Source organism: Prionailurus viverrinus, chromosome X, assembly GCF_022837055.1.
Source record: "Prionailurus viverrinus isolate Anna chromosome X, UM_Priviv_1.0, whole genome shotgun sequence".
Classification (NCBI taxonomy): domain Eukaryota; kingdom Metazoa; phylum Chordata; class Mammalia; order Carnivora; family Felidae; genus Prionailurus; species Prionailurus viverrinus.
This window is the reverse complement of record NC_062579.1, coordinates 7,033,693-7,059,172: the sequence shown is the minus strand read 5'-3', so window position 1 is coordinate 7,059,172 and position 25,480 is coordinate 7,033,693. Positions and strand designations below refer to the sequence as shown.

The 25,480-nt window shown below is 47.4% G+C and overlaps 1 protein-coding gene across 1 annotated transcript in view; it reads right to left on the bottom strand.

The window, feature by feature from the left end:
- The window catches only part of EGFL6 (EGF like domain multiple 6), a 56,415-nt gene extending 39,418 nt beyond the window's left edge, over nt 1–16,997 (bottom strand). Inside the window, exon 1 of the mRNA XM_047844632.1 lies at nt 16,684–16,997. Within this exon, the coding sequence (XP_047700588.1) occupies nt 16,684–16,997 (314 nt within the window). The remainder of the gene's footprint in view (nt 1–16,683) is intronic.
- Nucleotides 16,998–25,480: the final 8,483 nt, after the last annotated feature.

Genomic DNA, 25,480 nt, shown 5'->3' with positions numbered 1-25,480 from the left:
ACCCAAACAATGCTCAGGAAGGTGAAAGGAACACCAGGTTAGTACAGTGTCAGGAAAGCCAAATGCAGAGAGCGTTTCTAGAAAAAGCAGGACCAGCTGAGGCTGAGTGGTTATAAAATAGGATGGTTAGGACTACGGTCTCCTTCCTGAATTGGAATCTCGGCTCCACTATATACGGGCCTGTGACTTTCAGCACGTTACTTCACCTCTCTCTGTCTCAACGGATCTCAGCTCCACTATATACGGGCCTGTCACGAGATGATTGAATACGTATACGTAAAGGGCTTAGAACAGTGACTAACACGGTAAATGCCCTCTACCTGATCGCTCTCAGCAGCGCAGGATTATTATTAGATGTGTTGAAGAGGGTATAAGGTTTAAAACTGCCATTGACCCATAATCGACGAAAAGAATCTCAGTTTGAACTAGGTTTCTGCTTCAGTCCGAGTCCCCTGAGAAGCAGAACCCATAAGGGGACTAAACGTGCAAGGGTGTTATTACAGGAAACACCTGTGAGAGAAAATGGACGGGAGCCGGGGAAGGCTGGGACATCTATTGGAGCCCCACGGACGTCTGACTCGGAGTGGAGGGAACAGGGAAAAAAGTTGAGCGGAAGCATCCGAGGCTGCCGCGTAGTCTAAGGAAGGTTTGGCAAAACCGAGGGGACTCCTGGAGCCCAAGCTGACCTTCAGAGGAGAGTGGTATTTCCCACAAAAGGTCCTGCCTTAGTATCCCTGCCATGCTCAGCCTGGAAGGCGGCCTGGAGGGAGCAGCCCATGGGAGGCGTGGCCTTGCTCAAATGTGGTGATGGAGTTTTCTTTTTTTTTTTTAAATATTTATTTTTGAGAGAGAGAGAGAGAGAGAGAGAGAGAGAGAGAGCACGAGCAGGGGAGGGGCAGAGAGAGACAGAGACACAGAATCGGAAGCAGGCTCCAGGCCCTGAGCTGTCAGCACAGAGCCCGACGCGGGGCTTGAACTCACGGTCTGCGAGATTCATGACCTGAGCCAAAGGCGGACACATAGCCCACTGAGCCACACAGGCGCCCCAAATGTGGTGATGGATTTCTAAGAGCAGAGTAGTCGGGGCCCTGGGTCAATTACACCCCCCCCCCGGCAGTTGGGAGTCTGCAAGGCACATTCTTGTGGTTGCCACAGTTTCCACGCGAATTGACTTGTTAACGTACCTACGAATCGGTTTTCACCGTAAGGGGAGGTTATTATAGAATTTTACCTTAAAGAAAGTAACCTTAGGCGTCAGCCCCCTTCTACCGTATCATTTTACACCTGAAGAAACCAGGGCCAAGAAAAAGACCGGGGGACTTTACATTGCATCAAAAGTCAGAGGGGAACACACTTCACCAAAGTATGGAAGGGGAACAGAGTTTTCACCTCAAAATATGCTTCTTTGGCATAAGGGCTATTTGGGGCTGATTATTTTTAAGAAACAGCAGACATAGGAGAAGCTCTGAAAACCTGAGAAGAAGAGAAATCTCCACCTGTAAGGGTGTCCCCCTCTCTGTACCAGGAAGGGGATGATGGCTTTATTATTTTTTTTAAGTTATTTATTTTGAGAGAGAGAGAGAGAGAGAGAGAGCGTGAGAGCGCACACACAAGCAGGGGAAGGGCAGAGACAAAGGGAGAGAGAATCCCAGACAGGCTCCGCACTGACAGTGCAGAGCCCGATGTGGGGCTCGCTCGAACCCACGGACCACAAGATCACGACCTGAGTGGAAGTCGGACGCTTAACTGACTGAGCCACCCAGGTACCCCAATGATGACTTTAAATCTCAAGAAACTGTTATCAATGGAGAAGGCCAGGACTTAAATCTGTGTAACAGCCTTACCCTTGTTTACAGTGCTTTGCCTGGTAACCTCTCATAACCTGCTCCCCGCCCCCACCCTCAACATCATCTTTGGTCTTTAGCTGGAGATGTTCCTTAAATAACTCCATTTGGGGGAGTTATTTGGTTTTCCTGGGTCTCCCCATGTGCACAGCAGGTAGATACGTTATTACACTTCTGTTTGGTTTTCTATTAATCTTCTATTACAGGGGGAACTCAGAGGGAAAATCATTCCACCCTCCCGCGCTATTCATTCATCCATCTTTCCATTTGTTCACCCCAAATTTATTCAGTAACTACACATGTTAGGCACTGTAGTGGGCACTGAGACTCTAGACATATATAAGGAACAGCCCCTGCCCACAAAGAACTTATAATCTAGGGATGCAGAGAGGCAAGTGAACAGATAATTACACTCCGACATGACAAATCTTATCCAAGGAGTAAGTTCTCAGGAGCTCGGAGAAGATAAAAGAATCGTTAGGTTCAGGTGGGCAGGTGAGGGGTTTTCTGGATGAAATGGGGGCCTGATGTGAATTCTGGTGGCTGACGGGACTTACCCGGGTAACACGAAAGGAGGCTGTTCGGTGGGGAAGATGTTCCAGGCAAAGAAGATAGCCTGTGCCAAGGCGGGAGCCACTAAGAACACGAGGATTGGTGGCCTATCAGCTAGAGCTCAGACAGGGGTGTGTGTTTAGAGCAGGGGAGTGGGAAGGGAAGTGGGGAGAGTACGGGGAGGAGAAGGTAGCACAGAGATAAGCAGGGGCAGGAAAAGGCCCGCGACCATGCAGAACATTTTGTCCATCCCGAAGGCTCTGGAGAGTTATAGAAGGATTTCAAGCAGTTTGAAAACATCAAGGATTTTGCAAGACAAAGCAGCCTCCGTAGGCATAGGGTGAACTCAATAAGCAACAACATTACTGAAACTTGACACCAAAAGTGAAAATTAACAAGTGGGATGACTTCAAACTAAAAAGCTCCTGCACAGCAAAGGAAACCATCAACAAAATGAAAAGGCAACCTACTGAATGGGAGAAAATATTTGCAAATCATATATCCGGTAAGGGGTTAATACCCAAAATATATAAAGAGCCCATACAACTCAACAACAACAAGACCAACCTGGTTTAAAAAAAAAAAAAAAAGGCAGATCTGAATAAACATTTTTGCAAAGACAGCCAGATGGCCAACAGGTATATGAAAAGATGCTCAACGTCACTCGTCATCAAGGAAACGCAAATCAAAACCACAAGGATAGATCACCTCATACCAGTTAAAACGGCTATTATCAGAAAGACAAGAAATAAGTGTTGGCGAGGATGGGGAGAAAAGGGAGCCCCTGTGCACCGCTGATGGGAATGTGAATTGGAAAACAGTATGGAAGTTCCTCAAAAAATTAAAAAGAAAACCACCATATGACCTAGCAGTTCCACGTCTGAGTATTTATCCAAAGAAAATGAAACCACCCAGCTTGAAAAGATACACACACGCCCCATGTTCACTGCAGCATTATTTACAATAGCCAAGATCTGGAAACAACCTAAGTGTCCATTGACGGATGAATGGATAAAGAAAATGTGGTATATGGGGCGCCTGGGTGGCTCCGTCGGTTGAGCGTCCGAGTTCAGTTTAGGTCATGATCCCACGGTTCGTGGGTTCAAGCCCCGCATCAGGCTCACTACTGTCAGTGCAGAGCCCGCTTTGGATTCTCTGTCCCCCTTTCTCTCTGCCCCTTCCCTACTTGTGCTTTCTCTCTCAAAAATAAATAAATCCTAAGAAAGAAAGAAAGAAAGAAACAAAGAAAGAAACAAAGAAAGAAACAAAGAAAGAAAGAAGTTAAGAAAGAAAGAAAGAAAATGTGGTATATATACACAATGGAGTATTCTTCAGTCATAAAAAAAAGTGTGAAATCTTGCCATATGCGAAAACATGGATGGACCGTGAGGACGTTATGCTAAGTGAAATAAGTCAGACAGAAAAAGACGAAAGCATATGAGCTCACTTCTATGTGGAATATAAATAACAAACAACAACAAAAAAAACACAAGCTCATAAATACAGAGAAGAGATGGGTGGTTGCCACAGGCAGGCAGGTGGGGGTAAATGTGAAATGGGTAAAGGGGGTCAAAAGGCATAAACTTCTAGTTATAAAATAAGTAAGTCATAGGGATGTAATGTACAGATGGTTAATAATACTATTTTGCATATTTGAAAGTTGCTAAGAGAAAAAGTCTTAAAAGTTGTCGTTACAAGAAAAAAAAAATTGCAGCTCTGCATGGTGACAGACAGTAAGTAACTTGACCTATGGTGATCATTTTGCAATAGATACAAATATTAAGTCATTATGTTGTACACCTGTAATTAATATAATATTATCTGTCAATTTCACCTCAAAAAAAAAAAAAGATTGCCAAAGCTGTTGGGATGTAAAATCACAACAAAAAAATTGAAATTGGTTGAAACACGATATTTTTTAAAAGCCTAATTAGAAACTTTGGGGAAAGAGTCCAGGGTCCTCTGTCTGAACAGTGCTCGCACATTACCGCAACTCTCCAGAGAAATTCTTCTTCTCGAGTTTTCTTGCATTCCCATGCGTGTCTTTAGGTGAAAAGGTGAAGCTGGGAAATCTGAGGTGTATCGATTTCTCCCAAATCATCATTTTTCATGTTGGGTACAAAGCATCACTTGAAAAGCTCTCCAAAATGTTAACGACCCACTCTTGGGCCACCAAAGACTTGTTAATCAAGTAAGATTTCTTATCCGCTGTAAAGAGTTTCTTCCCCGAAAATGCATCTTAGCACTACAGCTTTGTTAGAAGATAACGGAGATTTGTTATTAAATCTAGCCTTATTCCCATTTGGTAAAAAAAAAAAAAAAAAAAAAAAAAGGAAACAATAGTTAAGAATGAACTTATGATTGAGAACCATACAATGGATTCTGATGTCTGGGCAACTACAGAAATCAGAAAATACCAGTTCAGCCGACGGCTTCTCTGTAGCTGCAGCGACATGTTCTGTGCATATTTCCTAAAGAAGACCGAGCAGCCTGAAACAACAGCATAGGAAAAACCATCAGAGAACCACGCAAGTCCACAAACGAGCAACATGCCTTTTAATTCAAAGGGACAGCCACAAATGGGATTTTAGTGGTTTAATCATCCGATTCTACATCTGGTCAGGAAAATGGAAAACTAGTTTAAAGGCGGGGGGGGGGGGGAACTCTCTGGCGGATAAAGTGGCTAATAATTACTTGTTGGTTTGTAGATGCCAGAGGAAATTGATTTATTACCCCAAGAATCCGGCTCTACATTCTATGTTTGCCGGGTTTTTCTTTTCTCTTTTTTTTTTTCTGAAATGCACATATGCAGTTATTTAAAATTATGGATAAAAAAGTAAGTATTAAAATATTTCTGTTTAAGTTGAAACAATACGATTGAGGGGAAGAAAGGAACGCAGCGCAGGCAAGCATCTCGACAATACTAGCAGGGCACGTGGGCTTATAAAATCCTTTAAAAAGCGCTAAAAAAAAAAAGGTTTAATCTATAGTTCTTTAATCTAGAGTTCTTGCACGGCATTGCAAGTTAATGTTAGCGAATTATTCAGATTACTTCCCTAGCATCCTCCTTCCACCTGTCTTTTGCTCTAATTCCTGTCCAATCACTAAGTTTCCCACCATTAATTCAATTATCGTTTTACTTTAATATCTGGTTGTATTCTGGATGAGGGACATACACTGTTAGGTTAAACTACATGAAATTTTTACAAGATGAAACTGGCCCCCCAAAATGGCCAAGTTTCTGAACTTTCGCGTTACGATTTAACGATCGTGGATGAGAACGTTATAGGTACTCAGCAAATCGGCTTCTGTGTCTCCTGGGCTACACTATGCTTGCCCGCCAGCCTGCCAGTTAGGTGGGGTCACCATGACTGGTTTGGGCCCATCAAAAGTGGGCAGATCGCCCCCAGGTCTGTTCACAAAGCCTCCCGTGGGATCCCGGACATGCTCCATTTCTAACAGCCCATTGAACAAAAAGGACTCTGTGGACCTGGGGGAAATGGCACTTTGAGATGGATGGAGCCTGGACCCGTGTGAAAACATGCAGCAGAAGTCTCTCAAACATGCCTTGGACTTCAAGGCAGGTGAAGAAATAAACTTAACCATGTTCAGCCACTGCAAACTTGAGATGGTTTGATACGGAAATTAGCCTACCCTGATCAACAGAGTAGTATCTCAAGAGCGATTTCCTTTCCTAAAGTCTAGCGCACATATTTTCCTCATACGTGCATCTGTTTTTTATTTCTTTTTATTTTTTATTTGTTTCTCATACGTGCATCTGTTTGCACAAATAAAATCTTACGAAACTATCAACATGAATTGCATTTAGTTCCCTGTTTAGTGAACCGTGTATTTTTTATTTATTTTCTTAATATACATATATATATATATTTTTATTTATTTTTGGGACAGAGAGAGAGACAGAGCATGAATGGGGGAGGGGCAGAGAGAGAGGGAGACACAGAATCGGAAACAGGCTCCAGGCTCCGAGCCAGAGCCCGATGCGGGGCTCGAACTCACGGACCGCGAGATCGTGACCGGGCTGAAGTCGGACGCTTAACCGACTGCGCCACCCAGGCGCCCCTTAATGTTTATTTTTGAAAGAGAGACAGAGACGAGCAGGGAGCAGCAGAGAGAGGGAGACAGAGAATCTAAGCAGACTCCAGGCTCTGAACTGTCAGCACAGAGCCCAACGTGGGGCTCGAACTCATGAACCGCGAGATCACGACTTGAGCTGCAGTCGGACGCTTTACCGACTGAGCCACCCAGGCACCCCAGCATGTATTTCTTAAAATGTACAAAACTGGCGGGGCGCCTGAGTGGCTCAGTCGGTGAAGTGTCCAACTTGGGCTCAGGTCGTGATCTCGCAGTTGGTGAGTTCGAGCCCCACCTTGGGTTCTGTGCTGATGGCTCAGATTCTGAGCCGGATTCTGTGTCTCCCTCTCTCTCTCTGCCCCTCCCCAACTTGTGCTCTGTCTCTCTCTGTCTCTCAAAAATAAATAAATGTAAAAAAAAATTTTTTTTAAATGTACAAAACTGGAGCAGCGCATTCCAAGATACGAAGGAGGCATGCTTCCGGCACAGTACGAAGCACTGGAATTTAATGCATAACAGACTATAATGTGCTTGTATGCATTTGGCTGGATTACCTAACCTGCTGGGACCCGATAAACGTGGGGTCATCAATCCAAAGGGATTTACGAACCTAGAAAGAGAATTCCTGATCGTGGGCTGAACTGACCCCAGCAACATCCTCGGCCATCTCGGGAGGTCTGGCCTGGTCGGCTAGAGGCGGTCTCTCTCAGATCTCTCTTGCTGAACAACGTTTGGCATATCGGAGGCCCAGGGAACCTGTTCCCGAGGCAGGGACGTGTCAGTGTAGATGAGCAAACGTCTGTGGAGAGGAGGCTCTGAGCTGTGGGAGTCTGAGCTAAATGCCAAACTGTCCCCAGTTCCTTTAACGCGTTATACAGCTTGCTGTCTACACTGATCAAATTAATCACGAATCGCCATCTCCACAGCTGAAGTTAATTTAAAAACATTCCAGGGATTGTGTAAGTAGTGTAGTATGTCTTCATGGGATTCCTTATTTTCCGCAGAAATATACTGTGCCAGAGTTCTTTGCTTGCTGATGGTCAGGTTCCAGGAAACTTTAGGCTATTCCTTCTACAAGACAAATTGAGGAGTTAAAACTTCTTCCGCTCACGTTTATATATGGCCAAACAAATGAAACGAAATGGTTTCTAGAGAGGGGCCATCAGGTCCGGCCATGAGGTCTCTTTGCTTTGTTTCCTTTTGTGTTTATCAGAACTCCCAGGACGGCTGGCCCATTGTACCTAACCGGTTAGGATTAATTCTGATTTCCGACACATCTTCAATATCCAGAGCCCAAGCCCAACAGGCCCAGGGATGCCCCAAAGCGTCTCACCTTCCCAGATGCGTAGGCACTGAAGAGCCTCATCAAAAAATGCCCGGACTATCACGTGTGCCCCGGGATGTGTCCCTTACCTTCCAGTCTCCCGGGTCATGAATGGTAGTGTAATACGTGGTGCCTCCCATGGCTTCCTCCATTTCTCTCGCTTGCCTTCCAAGCTCAGGAGCCGGTGGAAACTGGGCATGGGGGTGGTCCTAGTTTGGGCTCTTCCAGAGGCCGATCGAAACAAGGGTCTGAATACAAGTGGTTAGTCGAGGAGGGAAGGGCATGGGGGCCAAGGGCAGAAAATGGAGTCTGAGAACTAGGCAACGCTAGATCAAACAGGGCCTTCTACACCATCTTAGATGGAACAGATTTTATTCTTCATCCAATGGAAAGCCACCGAAAGGCTTTAGGGAAAGGGCTAATACCATCTGATTTAAATTTGAAGAGGAACACTTTGGGACTGAACTAGAGGGGACACAAGAAGCAGGAAAGGGATGCTACTGTAGGGGTTCAGGTGACAGATGACGGTGATGTGGCCGGGTGGTGGCAGGCGAGAGGGAGGCCAGGAGATGGGCTTGGGACGCGGTCTGCAATGGGATTTAGCGCCAGACTGAACAGAAGAGGGGAGAAGAGTGAGTTGTCAGGAATGATGCCCAGGTTTTGGGCTCGAACCAGTGGGGATACTGTTTGTTCTGGAAGAGAGAGACTGGGTGAGACGGGGGGCAGTGAGTTCTGGGGAGCCGATCTAGAGCTCAGTTTGGGATGTCCTGAGCTCAACGGGACATCCCAATGGACAGGTCAAGAGTACAGCAGACAGCACCTGGGGCTTGATGCTGACATTCTGAAGCCGTCTACACATAGATGGCATTGAAACAGCTAGAACTGGAAAGATCGCCTGGATGGAGTATAGATAAGGAATAAACTCAGGTCAGAGATGGAACTCTGCAAATGGAGGCTGATGAAAGAGGCTGAGGAGTAACCAGCGTGGGAGAAGGAAAACCAGAAAGTGTGATGTGGTGGTTTTAAGACATGCCCACAAATTTTTTTGTCAGTCCTCCTTTCAAAAGGTGAAGCCCACGTCCCCACCCCTTATGTGGGACTGGACTTCGTGCCTGGCTTCAGACGAAGAGATCATGGTGGGCGCGATAGAGGCTCACTTCTGAGATTAGGACACAGAAGGCGTAGCAACCTTCGCCTTCTCTCTCTCTCTCGGATTTCTTGCGATGTGGAAGTCTGCTGACATGCCATGAGGACCCTCGAGCAGTTCTATGGAGAGGTCCACAAGGCCAGGGGCTGAGACCTCCTGCCACCAGCCACTGAGGAGCCGAAGTCTCCTGCTGTGGTCGGGTGAGTGCGCCATCTTGGAAGCAGACCCTCCAGCTGGAGTCCAGCCTTCTGCGGACCACAGCATTGGCCGACAACTTGGCTGCAACCCTGTGAAAAGCCCCAAGCCCTGTGCAGCTGACGTGCTCCCGAACTCCCAGCTCACAGAAACCGTGAGGGATAAGAAATGTCGTTTGAAACCTCTGAGCTTTGGAGTATTCTGTAGAACGGAAGTAGAAAATTAATGCATGTGGTGGCCAGAAACCAAGCAAAGGGACTACCCGAAGAGCAGAGGTGATGGTCTCTGTAAAGATATTTGGTGCTTTGGTATGATTTTTAATGTTGCATTTGTTTTCATCAAGTCTGAGGCGCCACGGATCATAAGCGCGCTAATATGTACATCCGGAAAGGAAAAATACTGCCAGTCTCACTGAACTATGGTCCACTGCCTTAAAGATAATTCAGGGCAATTGTGTGATCATTCTGAGCTTGAATTGGTCATGATGGGGTTAGCTTTACAGAACGCGGCCTGCAAGGCCCCCCCTTGCTCTCTGCTCTCACAACCGAGCCCACGTCCCGTGGCCCAACCCACAGGCTCCCTGCAGCCTGGTTCCAGCTTGCCTTCTTGGCTGCCCCTGGGCTCGTGACCCCAGATGCTGGCCAGTCCACTTCCTATCTGGGCCCAATGCCTTCCTTTCACATTCCTCTTGCAAGTATGTATCAATCCAGCCAGCCACTCATTTATTCCTATGAAACATCTACTGGGAATTAAGCAGTGGAATCCTGGCTTTCTGCCCTCTGTTTTCTATCAGGTGGGCTCATATTCATTGCGCAAGGACAGTTTAAATGTCAGCCCCTGTCCTCCACTTTCCCTGACTCACGCAGACTAAATTTCTCCTATCTGGTTTCTATGGAATGTTTCCTATGTTCTCTATGTTCTCTCCCCCCCACCATACACACACACACACACACACACAAATGTGTATATAGTTTTATACGCGTATATATATACATAAACAGACGCAGTTCATCTGTGCACAACGTGGGAGTTAGGGGCGCTGGCCCCCGGCACAGTCAAAAATCCTTGTATAACTTTTGACTCCCCCCAAATTGAACTAATAGCCTACCGTTGACTGGAAGCCTTCCCAATAACATACAAAGGTTGATTAACGCGTATTCTGTATATGTATCAATATGGTGTTCTTACAGTAAAGTAAGCTAGAGAAAATGAAATGTTAGTAAGAGAGAACGCATCCACAGTACCGTACCATAAAAAATCCAAGGTTAAGTAGTTCAAACGCGTGTTAAGGGTCAACTGTAATACGTAAAAATATAATATATACGTATTCATTCTTTGGAATGCAACACCTACTATGTGCCGGGCACGGGGCTAGGAGCTAGAGTTACGACCCTCACCCTGCACCCCATTCACCAAAACAGACAGAGATGTTGCCTGTCCTACAAAGTTGTTCAGTGGGGGCGGCAAAGAGATATGTATCTCTGGCATGCAGGAGAATGTTTGGGCATGTCGTTTGTTCAATTAATGTTGAGTTGAAGTGAATTAGTTTTAACTACTTTTAGAACATTGGGTTTTGGGGGGTTTTGTTCATTTGTTTTCATACACAAGACCTTCAGGGGCGACTGGGTGGCTCAGTCGCCTAAGTGTCCGACTTCGGCTCAGGTCATGATCTCACCGTTTGTGGGTTCGAGCCCCGCATTGGGCTCACTGCTGACAGCACAGAGCCTGCTTCAGATCCTCTGTCCCCCTCTCCACCTGCCCCTCCCCAGCTCATGCTCTCTCTCTCTCAAAACAAATAAATAAACTTTAAAAAAAAAAACCCACAAAAAAAATGAGACCTTCAGATGTTTTTTTAATTCTTTTTTTTTTTTTTAACGTTTATTTATTTTTGAGACAGAGAGAGACAGAGTATGAACGGGGGAGGGTCAGAAAGAGGGAGACACAGAATCTGAAACAGGCTCCAGGCTCTGAGCTGTCAGCACAGAGCCCGACGCAGGGCTCAAACTCACGGACCGCGAGATCATGAGCTCAGCCGAAGTCGGCCGCTTAACCGACTGAGCCACCCAGGTGCCCTGAGACCTTCAGACTTAAAACAGGTTAGTATTTAAACCAGTACACTGATTACTCTGGATAGAACACCTCATGGAAAGTGATCTAACTATCCTTGGGAGACAACCACAGCTTTTAAATCTGCTACCTCTCCGCTATGATATTTTAAGCAAATCACTTAATCACTCAGTCTTTTGAAACTCAGTTTATCCATCTATAAATTGAAGACATGATCTGTAATTTACACATGGCTGACATCACAAGAGGGACCTCAATATCTGTTCTTCTTATGGCTGGAATGTGGATAGATTTGCCAGAGCTCTAGAAGCCATCTTTGGCTATGAAGGGGGAACCTTCTGGTAGAGATGTTAGATGGTGCAGCCTGGGCGCCTGACTGACCCAACTACCCCCTCCTATGTTGAGAAACACAGTTCTATTTGTTTAAGCCAAGGTTATATGGGTTTTCTCTCACTTGTGGCCAATATTAAAGGGTCAAAAGGCAATGTTGCTATACTCACTGGCCAGTTACCCTATTCTGACATCTCCTACCTAAAATCCCCAACATCACATGTCTTGGGAGGCCCAGTTTTCAGTGTGCATTCAACCGGAAATCAAGATCACGTCCCATAGGGTCTCTATCTTTTGTGTGCTTAACTTGCGCGTTCGTTTGCTGGGGCTTTCGTGACAATGTACCCCAAACTGGGTGGCTTCAGGACCAAAATTCATTTTTTCACAATTCTGGAGGCTGGAAGTCTGAGATCAAGCCACAAATGGTTTCTTCTGAGGCCTCACTCCTTGGCTTACAGATGGCCATCTTCTCCCTGTGCCTTCACATGGTCTTTCCAGTCTTTCCTCTGTGGTTGTACGTGTGTGTGTGCGCGCAAGTGAGCCTGTGCGTCCTAATGTCTTCTTCTTACGAAGACACCAGTCATACTGGATTAGGGCCACCCTAATGACCTCATTTTTAACTAGTTACCACTTTAAAGACCCTATGTCCCCTAAGAGTCACATTCTCAACGTATGAATTTGGGAGGGGAGGACACAACTCAGCCCACAAAACCTTAGGACACCCGTATGTCCTGCCCCTAGTCTCCCCAGAGGACTTTGTGTCCTGGAACTTGTCACCAGAAGCACAAATGCCTGCGGCATTTCCCTGTGTCATCAGGTTAGTGACAAATGGTGCCTTGTGGCTGGTGGCCAGCCTCGTTTCGTGATGTTCAAGGGTCTTCTCTGTCGGCGGCAGCCAGCTCTGCCTGTGCCCACGGTAAGCTGAAAGTGTAGACTGCCCCCCTCAGAAGCCCTCAACCAATGACTGATGGGAGTATAAATACCCCAGCTCCCTTGCCTTCAGGGGGGTAATTCTGAGCCGTGTGTCCTACGGTCTCCCAGAATTCCCCAGCAGGATGAAATCACAGTGGTAACTTACTTCGAAAACATTTCGTTCCCTACTAGAACTTTGTGGGGTCACCTTACAAATAAACCGCATACACTCAAATCCTGGTCTCAGAATCTGCTTCTGAGATTATGTCAGCATCGATGTATCCAATTTGGGGGGTGGGGGAATAAATTTGGAATATTGGAATGTCACTGCTCTAAAGGCAGAAGAGCCAATCAAATAAGGTTCTTAGAAACTCATCAAATCTCTTCAAGCTTGTCCATCCCAATGTCTGTCAAATAGGTACAATATCTCTTTCTTAGGGTTGAGGAGAGAAGTGATTGAAATCACACTGAAAAGCGTTGACACACAGTAGAGTGTCAACAGTATTTGTTAAATGCTGATCTGATTTATGAAGACTGGGTAAGATACTTATTTTCATTTTAATGTTCGTGCAACCTTGGTTTATACGCATCAATTACATATAAATAGGATTTTAATAACTCCTAAACCAATGAGCGGAGTTCCTCTAGGAAATAGTGACCATGAAATGTAAAAGATGCATGATACCTCAGCCACTGACAAATCACTAAAATCGTGTTTAAAAACAAGATCCAGGGGGCCCCTGGGTGGCTCAGTCGGTGAAACGTCCGACTCCGGCTCAGGTCGTGATCTCACGGTTCATGAGTTCGAGCCCCGTGTAGGGCTCTGTGCTGACAGCTTGGAGCCTGGAGCCTGCTTTGGATTCCGTGTCTGTCTGTCTGTCTCTCTCTCTCTCTGCCCCTCTCATGCTCAGGCTCAATCTTTCAAAAATAAATAAAACATTAAAAAAATTAAAAAAAAAAAAGATCCAGCCCATAAAACCAAGACCAACGGATTCACAGTTCATGCTTCCTGTGGAAGGCTGAAAAATGGTCTCCCCAAAGATATTCACGTCCTAAGGCTTGGACCCTGTACATGTTACCTTATGGCAAAAGGACTTTGCAGATGTGATCAAATTAAGGATCTTATGAGACAGAGACCATCCTGGAATATCTGGGTGGGGCTGATATAATCGCAGGCTGCTTCTTCGAGGGAGGAAGATGACTAAGAGAAAAAAGGCAAGGTGATGAGGAAGGGACTGAAGTGATGTGGATGCAAGCCTAGGATTGTTGGAAGCCTCCAGAAGCTGTAAAAGACAAGGAGCCTCCAGAAGGAACCAGCCCTCCGAACCCCTTCGTCTTAGCCCCTTATGACTCATTTTGGATTGTGGATCTCCAGAACTCTAAGAGAATAAATCTGTGTATTTTTTAAGCCACAAAACGTGTGGAAAATTCATACAAGGGCACTTTCTTAGCAGGGCTCGGACAAGAATCAGTTCTCAACATAGGCGTGATTTACAGAAAGCAGGCATCTCTCTCCCTGAGCACAGACCCTCAGCATGAACCCACTCATTCCTTCCTCTCACATTTTCACTTGAATTCAACAGAGAAAAAAACGTTTACCAGATATATGTTATAACAGGGAATTGCTCCAAACTTGAAAAGATTAACAACAGTAACATTTATCTCATGTGCTGAAGGCCAAAAGACACCAGTGTTAGGTCCTGGAACACTGTGGAGGTGAAATTCAGATCAATAAATGTCCTAGACGGGCAAAAAGTCCCAATGCCCAGAGAGCATTTAAAAAATATAAGATTCAGGGGCGCCTGGGTGTCTCAGTTAAACGTCCGACTTCGGCTCAGGTCATGATCTCGCGGTTCATGAGTTTGAGCCCTGCGTCAGGCTCTGTGCTGATGGCTCAGAGCCTGGAGCCTGCTTCGGATTCTGTGTCTCCCTCTCTCTCTGCCCCTCCCCTGCTCACGCTCTGTCTCTGTCTCTCTCTCGAAAATAAATAAAACATTAGAAAGATTTTTTTTTTTAAATACGTAGGATTCAAGCCAAATACTGATGCTTAAGATCAGGAAAATACATGCTGCTAATGATTTATTCAGTTGATGACTGATAACTGTGTACTATGCACTAAGCACCATTTAGGAGGCATGCAATTTTCTAGATCACGAAAATCATGGTGCAGTATTTTAATTAAAAACAAAAGAAAACAGTGCTTCTATTAGAAAGCTCTACACAGCAGTCGCAGATTTTACTGTAGGCTGCGAAGCCTCAGGAAACAACTGGAAGACACACTCTTCTTCAAGCAAGTGCCTTGCCTTTTTGGTGAACATATCGTCTATAACGTGGGGGCTGGAGTTGATTAAACGTGGTTTCTGGGCAGCTCCTGGAGGGCTGACCGCCTGACATTCCCAAGCCCGCTGAGCAGGTAATAAACACACCAGCTTGTGAACCTGATACCGTGTAAAGGAAGCACACTTCACATCTCGAAAACCAAGGAATTGCAGAATCCTGACGTGGATTCTTCGTTTTACTATTCCTTGGTTTATTTGAGGGCTTTTCGGCTTTTATTTTAATTTGGTGGCTCTTTGCGAGTGGAGCTCTTGGAGGTCGGTTTGCCGGCTGCTGAGGAACCGTTAATCTCATCTCCAAAGAGCATTTGGTCTTTCTTAAGTAGGCTTTCTAGCCATACAAGAACCCCCCAACGTTCCAGGAAAACGTGATTATGAGCAAAATTGCATCTGCTTACATTTTTATTGTGGAAAGGAAATTGAAACTTACGATCATACGTTCTAAGAACCTGGTTTGAGGTTTGTTCTGTTTGAACTTCAAAATCTCTTAATACGGTGGCTGACTGATGAAAGATTTTTTTTCCCCCCTGTAAGTCAAACAAAGATAGTCAGGCTCACCTTTAAGAAGCCTGTTCCACACCAAGGCTCTCAGCCTGCTCTCCCTGGGAATTAGTGACACACAAAAAAATCTCCACAGGGCAGGGATTCTGGAAGCCACCGCCTCCACCCCCACCTTGGTGCGTGTCTGGGGACATTCTAGCTGGAGAGGCTGCTACTGCTCAAAAGTCTGTAATGCACAGGACAGCTTTCCACCCACCCCCAACCAAGAATTGTCCAGCCCAGCCCTAAAGGTCAACAGCGCTACAACAAAGGAACCCAGCTCTAGTGGGCACCTCAGAAAGCAAGGTATCACAACCAGAGAACCGGGAAAGCATGTCCAGGGAGTGATTCCTAAAAGGCTGCCCTAGTGCGGGAGAGCAGTGCAGGAATCTGAGCCAGACTGCCTGGGTTTGAACGCGGGCTCCATCACTTACTGGCTGTGCCTCTTTGCGGGAGTTATTCAACTGCTCTGTGCCTCATTTCCCTTCCCTGACATATGGGGATTATAATCATAGTGCTTATTACCACAACACTTACGGGCTTTAAATGGGGTTAATAGTCCTCAAGTGTTTAGAACGGGGCCAGGCCGACAGTAAGCCCTAACTACGTTCGTCTTTACCAAGTGGCTTTGCTGATCTCTGGAGAAGGAAGTTTTTCAAGGGCTTCGGGAAGTTTATCAACAGTAGAGAGAACGGCTTCAGAGTCTCAATTGCCACAGCAAGAAAAAACGAGTCAATTTCATCCGACACCCACACCCTTTCTTTCCGGTTCGTCAACCTTAATTAGAAAGGCACCTAGACCGAGGAGGGGCGAGGAGGGGCGGGGGGGGGGGGCGCAGTCGCGCCCCCCTCCCCCCAGGCTCAGCCCAAGCACGGCAAACACTTACTCCCTCGGCCTCAGTTTCTCCCCCTCCTTCCCCAGCAAAACTAGCGACGGACGGACAATCAGTGGGCGCCCTACAGACAGAACGGAAGATACAGAAGTCCACGGGCACAGAACCCACCCACCCACCGCCGCTCTCACCCGCACGGATGTGTGCAGACCATCAAGCCAGAACGCGCACCCGCCGGGCTGGGCACAGAGCCTCTCTCCCCACGAAACCCGCCCGAGGCCGCTAGGTGGGGCGCAGGCGGTGTGGGGGTGCCGGGGAGCAAGCCTCGCCAAAGGGGCGCGGGTTGGAGAGCCCGTGTGCGCCCCGGGCCCCGCACCTTTTGAAACCCCGTCTCAGCGCGCGCGCACACTGGCACCCCCTCCCCTACGCTGCAGGGGTGCCTGGAGGGACCCAGGAGAGAGTGAGAAGCCGCCGCGCGTGGGAGCTCAGGCCGGGCGATAACCACTCACCTGGCCGTGTCCCCCGATCCACCTGCCACCCAGGGGAGCAGCAGCGGGAGCGCCAGGGCCCAGGGCCGCGGCATCTTGGCGCCGGGGCCTCCCTCCGCCGCCTCCCGCCGCTCCTGCTGCGCCCCCTCGGGAGGGCGCGGGCCCCGGGGCGCTGCTGGCCGGCCGCCTCCGCTCTCCTCGGCCGCTCGGGGCCTCCGCCGCTCCCCGGCGCGGTCGCAGCGGGCTGTGGGGGCGCCCCGGCGAGGCGCGCGCGGCTCCTGTCCCCGTGCGGCGGGGCCGGGCGCGCCAGGGAGGGCGGGGCGGGCCGTGCACATCTGGCCGGGACCCGCCTCCAGCACGACCCGCGCATCCTCCGCGCTCTCTGCTCACCCGAGAACCTTCCCCCCGGGGCTCAGGGCGCTTGTCTCCAGGCAGAGTCACCGCGTGGCGCCATCTGTTTGGGGCCGATTCTGGGGATACCTGCGCTCGGGTTTCAGAATTTGGTGTAGTCGAAGCAGGAGCCCAGGATGCTGGTTCAGGGCACTTCTGTACCACTTTTGTTTAGGTCTTCATACTCCGCTAGGTTTTCTTCCACGCACTGTAAATCATGGGCGGCTAGAGCTGGAAGGTCACGAAGTCCGGGGCAAACCCTTCCTTTCACAAGCGATCTCTCAGGCTCATCTGCGACGGCTTACTTAGGGGACCATCGGATGATACTGTAATATAACCAGCGCAGAATCTAATGGCAGAAACACGTTCGGACCTTCCTCCACCCCGCCCCTGCACATCCATACCCTTTGGTTTCACGGTGGGCACAACCTGTGGCCCCACGTTTTTGTCTCTGGACTTGACTGTGACTTGCCTCGACCAATGGCATAAGGGCAGAAGTTAGCCAAGTTGCCAGTTCCAAGCCTACACCATAAGACACCTGAGCCCCTCTCCCGGACAAGAGAAGACCATGGCCCAGCTGGCATCATAGGCCAAGGAGAATGAGGAACAGAGCCACTCAGTCAAGCTTAGCCTGTATCATCCAACCCCCAGATACACGAATGAGCTCAGCCAAGGTCAGCGATGCCAGACAAACTACTGAGCCTCATTGTGACCCTCTGTTACGCGGACGCAGCCTATGACCTGGTATTAGAAATCAAAAGAAGCATAATGGAGAAAGAGGAGGTTTGTCTTGATATGCTTGATTCATGGTTATATAATGAGTATATGCCTTAACTGTAGCCAACAAAATGTGAGAAGCGGAGATGGGAAGATTCAAGTGGTGGACTCTTGATTTAAACCATAATGGATCTCCTTATTGGTGCAAGCCATGTTCAGTTGGATCTTTGGTTTTATGGTTGTAGGTATCCTAATGGATGCGGTATCGTTGGTCAGTAACCAGTTAGGCCATTGAGCTGCTCACAGATAATGGCCTGTCCTAACACTCTACATGCATCATCTTACTCAACACCCACAACTCTATACGTAGTGATCATTGGTTCCCCCATTTTTAAAGTGTCAAGAAAGGCAGCCAGAGAGGTTAAGCGACTTCCCCGAAGTCCTACATCTAACAAGTGTGAAGCTGGGATTGGAAAGGAGGGCCCTTCTCCCCCGAGCTCTGCTGTTCCAGAAATCCTTTTTCTCCTCTTCTTAATCCTTGGTGGCTTCAGATGTCAAATGAGTCTCGTGAATAAGGTAGTAAGATGACCGCTTCAAGGCCATGACCCCAATCCTTTGGACTCTTCACACCAAAACTGGTGAGATTTACTGAAAATACCAAAACTGAGTTCTAAAGGTGAGGCTGTTTTACGATTGTTGCTTTTTTCGGAACAGACCTCTCTTCTGTCTGCTTAAAGGAGGTGATGAACGTTATAACAGGAACCTTCCAGAGTGGTCAAACTCTCCTCTGCCAACCCACCTATTACCTCCTAGGGGGAGCTGTGGACAAAGGCGCCATCGGGTAGCATGATGAACAGAGAAGGAACCTGGAAATTATGTGTTGCCAGGTGAGAAGACATTGGATACAAACTGCCGTGGAGAGGCAGGTGTTTCTAATAACCACACTGGCGTCGCTGACGTTGAGGAGTGCGGCTCTTTAGGGGGCCCCACTGCCTCCTACAAAGGAAAAACAATCTTTGATCAGAATCTCATAAAATCATTCGCACCTTTTACCACGTTTTTTTTTTTTTTTCCTCCAATCTGTTTTCGCCGAGCCCCCTGTGTGGTACAGGTGTGATGGGATATTCTTGTGCCCTTCTGAAATATACACACGGAACACACGTATAAAACTTTGAATGCTGACATCGTGCCCGGTGCTGAGATCCAAAAGTTGTATTAAAATAGCAGCACCAGGGGCACCTGGGTGGCTCAGTCGGTTGGGCGGCCGACTTCGGCTCAGGTCATGATCTCGGTCCGTGAGTTCGAGCCCCGCGTCGGGCTCTGTGCTGACAGCTCAGAACCTGGAGCCTGTTTCAGATTCTGTGTCTCCCTCTGTCTGACCCTCCCCCATTCATGCTCTGTCTCTCTCTGACTCAAAAATAAATAAACGTTAAAAAAAATTTAAAAAAAGGAAATAGCGGCACCAGAAGCAAAGCATTGTGAGATCAAACGGCTGGGTGGAAGTGTCTAGGCCAGAGCTTTTAAACTCGAAGGTCAGTGCACACTAGCTGGGGGTCTTGTTCAAATGCAGATTCGGATGGTGTTAGCTCTGGAATAACGCCGGAGTCTCGATTACTCAAAAGATCTCAAGTGATGTCTATGCTGCCGTCCCAAGAAGTGAGAGTCTGGAGATCACCTGGAGGGGGCGCCTGGGTGGCTCAGTCGGTAGAGCACTGGACTCGACTTCCCCTCAGGTCAGGATCTCAAGGTTCGTTGAGTGCAAGCCCCACGTCGGGCTCTGCGCGGACAGAGCAGAGCCTGCTGGGGATTCTGTCTCCCTCCCTCTCTCAAAATAAAGAAAAATCAAAAACCTTAAAAAACAATTGGAGATCACCCAAAGGAGTAGTTCTCAAGTTCAGCTGCACATTGAGGTCACCTGGGAAGCTTTGAAACTGCCGATGCCCCGCCCCACCTCCACAGTTTCTACTGTATGAACCATGGCTTGAGCATGGGGACCCTTAGAATCTTCCCTGGTGGTTCTAAGCGCAAACCAAGAGATTTTCGACATCACCCTTCCTCTCAAGAGGAAAATGGCCCCTCTTCATTCTTAGTCTTCTATGTTAATTGTAGTGACATGTTCTAGAAATTGATGTTTTCCCAGTCTGGTTTTCTTTCCATTTCTCTGTTTTGTTGTGTTTTATTACTTTTTATTTCAATTTTAGTTTTATTTAAATGTTAGTTTAAGTTTTAGTTTAGCACAGTATTGGTTGCAGGAGTGGAATGGAGTGATTCATCACTTCCAACACCCAGAGCTCGTCCCAGCAAGTGCCTTCCTTCATATCCATCACCCTTCTCATTTGTTCCGTGAACTTCTGTATGGCAAGAAGAATCTTCAGGTACACACAGCTTTGCTTCATCCTGTGCCTGTCAGGGACCCTGTTCCCGGAGCTCTGCGGCGGCAGAAAAATCCCGACCACTTTCAGTCTTCCTTCCCTTCCTGGTCCCCCACCTCTCCTTCCTTCCCTCTGCGTCTTCTCCCTCCCTTCTTGCTCATTTATCTGGACCCTACCAAGTGCCAGGCCCTGTGGGGACCGCTTGGTAGAAATGTGTCTGCTGGACAGGCTCTGCTTTTTCCTCCCTGGGGACCTGGGATGGCCCGCTAACACCTGGCCCTCTTCAACATCATGACCCACACCTCTTGGGGAGCAGGAAAAAAACGACGGTCAACTTGAAAGAGAACAAAATCACACCGTGATTCATTTTTCCTCCAATTTTGCCCGCTCCTAGGACCTCCCACTTGATAACTGAAGAGAAATTGATATTTGTGGAGGGATTATCATATGCTGGACATTTCAGAGTCATTCTTTACTCTTGGCAATAAGGTAGATACCACCACACCGTTTTACGGATGAGCCATGTGAAGTCTGGAGCAGTTACGTCTCGTCCACGGTCACCCATCGACAAAATGGAAGGAACATGGATGTGGGAGTCAGACCCCACTGGTGGTTAATTTGGCCGCCAGATTTCCTTCTTCCTAGTAGGAATTCATGGCCTGGCGGTGGTGGAGGAAGGCCCGTTCACCACCAGCAATAGTGAAGATTTTCGATGTCGGGGAGTATGTGCTGGTGAGGGTCAGCACGGCTTTCATCTGATTTTTTAAAAAAATTTTTTCTTAGTGTTGACTTATTTTTGAGAGACAGAGAGAGGCAGCATGAGCGGGAGAGGGCAGAGAGAGAGAGAGGGAGACCCAGAATCTGAAGCAGGCTCCAGGCTCCGAGCTGTCAGCCCAGAGCCCGACGCGGGGCTTGAACTCACAGACCACGAGATCATGACCCGAGCCGAAGTCGGACGCTCAACCGACTGAGCCACCCAGGCACCCCGGCTTTCGTCTGATTTTTAAGGGAGTCTGTGACCTAGGACGCTTTAAAGGTCACTACTGTCTAGAGAGATCTCCTTGCCCATGAATGAAATTTCACTGTCTGAATGTTAGCGCCCTTGACTTTGACTAAATTCATGTTTCCCACCTATGGCACTCAGTCACCAAGGGCTTTTCTTTTTGTCTTTACGGGGTGGGGGGTGGGGGTACAGCTGGAGTGCACCCTCTATACTTCCTTCCTGCTCCATGTGTAAATATCCTGTGCTGCTTTCCTGTTCACGATTGAATATAATAGCTCGGCATACCCCTGGCAAGGCTAGTCTATTTATTTTGTTCTACAGAAATCCTACAGGCTGATTGCTGAGAATTCAACCCGGGCAACTCCGTTTACATGGGCCTTCAAAGTACAGACGTCTGTCCCAAGTCGCTCTGACTTGACTTGGGAAAGCCTGGCTGAGAGCTGCTCCGTGGACTGTTAAATTGCAACTATCTTTGTGATGCCTCTTTTAAGGATGAAAGTAGCAACACTTGCTAAAACAATATATTTTCGTTCTTTTTTTTTTTTTTTTTCACATACATACCTTCCGATCTGCAAACGGTTCTCATGGGGTTTGCAGACTTATTCCTTTAACCCATTTATTGTACTCCTGCCAATCACGTGCAGGACACTGTGTCCGGCGGGGATGGAAAGATGAGTAAGTGATAATCCCCTGCCTTGGGTGACGGAAATGTCAATACATTAGGATTAACGGTGTCAGGGCTAACAGAAGTACTTTAGGTGCTGTGGAAACAAGGAAGGAAGAAGATAAATGCTTTGGGTTCTATACCTATCGATGTTCCCTACTTGCATAAATTGTCTTATAAAACAGTTTTTAGATGGCGGGGGTTTTACAAAACAGGGAATCTTGAAAACTGTCTTTGCTCAGATAATAACTGGTCCCAAACCACGACGTGGTCCTGACCCACAGGGGTGCCGGTCCTTTTGAGAGGGGGAGCATCTGGATTCAGTTCAGGGTTCTACCAACTAATTGCCTCCACTCGCGCAAAGTCAGTTCACGTCCTCAGGCCTCACTACGTCTGTATCATGCTTGCAAAGGATTCTGGATCCTTAAGTGTCTCTCTTCAAAGCTCCATGATTCTAACATTTTCTTTTGTAGGAAGGTGGGGGGAAAAAACAACTAGGACCCAAAAGATCGTATTTGAAACTCAAAAGTAGGGTTCATTTCAGCAAACAAGGAATCTTGTTTCAATGAATAAATGGATGGAAAAAGGAGTAAATGGAAGTTCCTCTTCCACTGTGGCTAAGATTCACTCTGCTCTGCTTCTGGCTTTTATCCCACACGTTGTGTGTGTTTATACAGTAATTTATTTAGTACCCACTTGGGGTGCCTGGGTAGCTCAAGTCGGTTAAGCGTTCGACTTCAGCTCGGGTCACGATCTCGCGGTTCGTGGGTTCGAGTCCCGCATCCGGCTCTGTGCTGACAGCTCGGAGCCTGGAGCCTGCTTCGGATTCTGTGTCTCCCTCTCTCTCTGCCCCTCCCCGGCTTGTGCTTTCTCAAAAATAATAAACGTTTACATTTTTTTTCAAAAGCTGTATTTAGTATCCACTTGGTGTCAGAGAGCTTGGGGTTGGTAATATAGTTCAGGATGTCTAGCATTAACTGACATTAGTACCCCTAATCATCACATCTACTAAAAACCCACCATACATTTCCATTAGGCCCTCATGAGGGTGGTCCTGTGCTATTGAGAACTGCTTAGCAGGATGGGGACCACAGCGAGAGCTCCCTAAATACACACTCTGCTTATGGCTTCCTTCCCTTCTTTGTCTCACCTCCCCTCTTGTTTACCATTGTTGTCTTGAATCATCTGTAAGTCATTTTCACTCATATTTAAGTCTCGGGGTCTCCTTCTGGGAGGCAGGCACTTTGTTAGGGCAGGAGGCATGATATGGCATCCTAAGCTCTCTTAAGAAATTCTCTGGACCCCAGGGCTCCTGGGTGGCTCAGTCGGGTAAGCGTCTGACTTTAGCTCAGGTCACGATCTCTTGTTCGAGAGTTCAAGAACCCCACATCGGGCTCTGCACTGACAGTGCGAAGCCTGCTTGCGATTCTCTCTCTCTCCCACTTGTGCTCTCTCTCTCTGTCAAAATAAACTCTAAAAAGGAAGAGGAGGAGGAGGAGGAGGAGGAGGAGGAGGAGAAATAATAATTCTCTGTACCTCGTAGCCTCTTGTACGTGTCACCTTTTTTTCCTTTGCTATTTTTTATGGGCACTTGTACCTTTTGGTATTACCTTTCCGCTGTTTTAAAATACTTTCCTTGAAATGCAAATCAAAACCACAATGACCTATCCCCTCACACCTGCCAGCAGAAGGGCTAAAATCAAAAACACAAGAAACAAGTGTTGGCGAGGATGTGGAAAAAAAGAAACCCTCGTGCACTGTTGGTGGGGACGCAAACTGGTGCAGCCACTGTGGAAAACAGTACGAAGGCTTCTCAGTTAAACATGGAGGGGCACCTGGCTGGCTCAGTCAGTAGAGCGTCCAACTCTTGGTCTTGGGGGTTTGAGTTGGAGCCCCACAATGGGTATAGAACTTAGAGTTTCTGTGTAAACAAAAAAAAAATTAAAACTAGAATTGCCCTAAGATCCAGTAATGTCGTTGTGGGGTATTTACCCAAAGAATACGAAGACACTAATTTGAAAAGATATGTGCACCCCTATGTTCACTGCAGCATTATTCACCATCGCCAAATCATGGAAGCAGCCCAAGTGTCCAGCGATAGATGGATGGATAAAGAAGATGTGTTATGTATATACAGTTGAATATTACTCGGCCATAAAAAGAATAAAACCTTGCCATTTGCAGCAATATGAATGGATCTAGAGAGTATAATGCTCAGTGAAAGAAGTCGGAGAAAGACAAATAGCAAAGGATTTCACTCGTAACAAAACAAACGAACAAAGAAAAAGAGAGACAAACACGAAAACAGACTTTTCACTCTAGGGAACGAATTATTGATTGCCAGAGGAGAGGTGGGTGGGGGGATAGATAAAATAGGTGAAGGAGATTAAGAATACACTTATCACGGGGCGCCTGGGTGGCTCAGTCGGTTAAGCGTCCGACTTCGGCTCAGGTCACGATCTCACGGTTCGTGAGTTCGAGCCCCACTTCGGGCTCTCTGCCGTCAGTGCAGGGCCCACTTCGGATCCTCTGCCTCCCTCTCTCTCTGCCCCTTCCCTGCTTACACAAGCACTCTCTCTCTCACAAGCAAACATTAAAAAAAAAAAAAGAAGTTTCCGAAAACAAATAAATAAGTACTTGCTTTGAATCACTTGCAGCCCAAACACCCTCATCCTCTTTTAAGTGCAGAACCATGCCTCTAGCACTCAAGAATAATTAAGAATGGGGCGCCTGGGTGGCGCAGTCGGTTAAGCGTCCGACTTCAGCCAGGTCACGATCTCGCAGTCCGTGAGTTCGAGCCCCGCGTCGGGCTCTGGGCTGATGGCTCAGAGCCTGGAGCCTGTTTCAGATTCTGTGTCTCCCTCTCTCTCTGCCCCTCCCCCGTTCATGCTCTGTCTCTCTCTGTCCCAAAAAATAAATGTTGAAAAAAAAAAAAAAGAATAATTAAGAAGACACATTTTGGGGTGCTTGGACATCTTATGACTCCCTCATCACTTTTTTTTTTTTTTGAGAGCGCACATCCATGCTGTGAGACACAGAGGGAGAGAAAGAGAATCCCAAGCAGGGTCCATGCTTAGCGCGGGACTCATGACGTCGAGATCATAACCTGAGCGGAAGTCAAGACACTCGACACCCGGAGCCACCCAGGTGCCCTTCCTTCGTCAACTTTAAAACTAGTTCCCTTCAGTACTAAAAACACAGTAGGCTTAGTAGTCACATTTGTGCCCTGTGACTCACCAGTCCTTGGCCGTGGCTGATTGGACCAGGGTGGATATACAAGCCATGCTTTTCCTCTCCGAGACTTTGGAATTGGAACACTAAGGTCATTAGTCTGTTGGTCAACTGGAGAGTGGCACGGGACAAGTCAAGGCATGTCCAAGCCGATGTTAGGGCAGGGGACTGACCGGGGAGAGGAGTAACAAGGCCACTGAGCAGAAAGGGAGCAAATGCTGAGGGACTAGGTGGTTCTTACCCATTTTATCTGCATCTATGTCTATATCCGTATCCATATCAATATCTATACACAATCTACATATCTAGCGACATATATATAACCCTGTGTCACAGTATCTCTACAACTACACCCACGTGCACCTATTTCTATATAGCTCTATGTCTATCCCTCTCTGCGTATGTTTCTCTCCATGTATCCATGAGTATCTAACACCATAT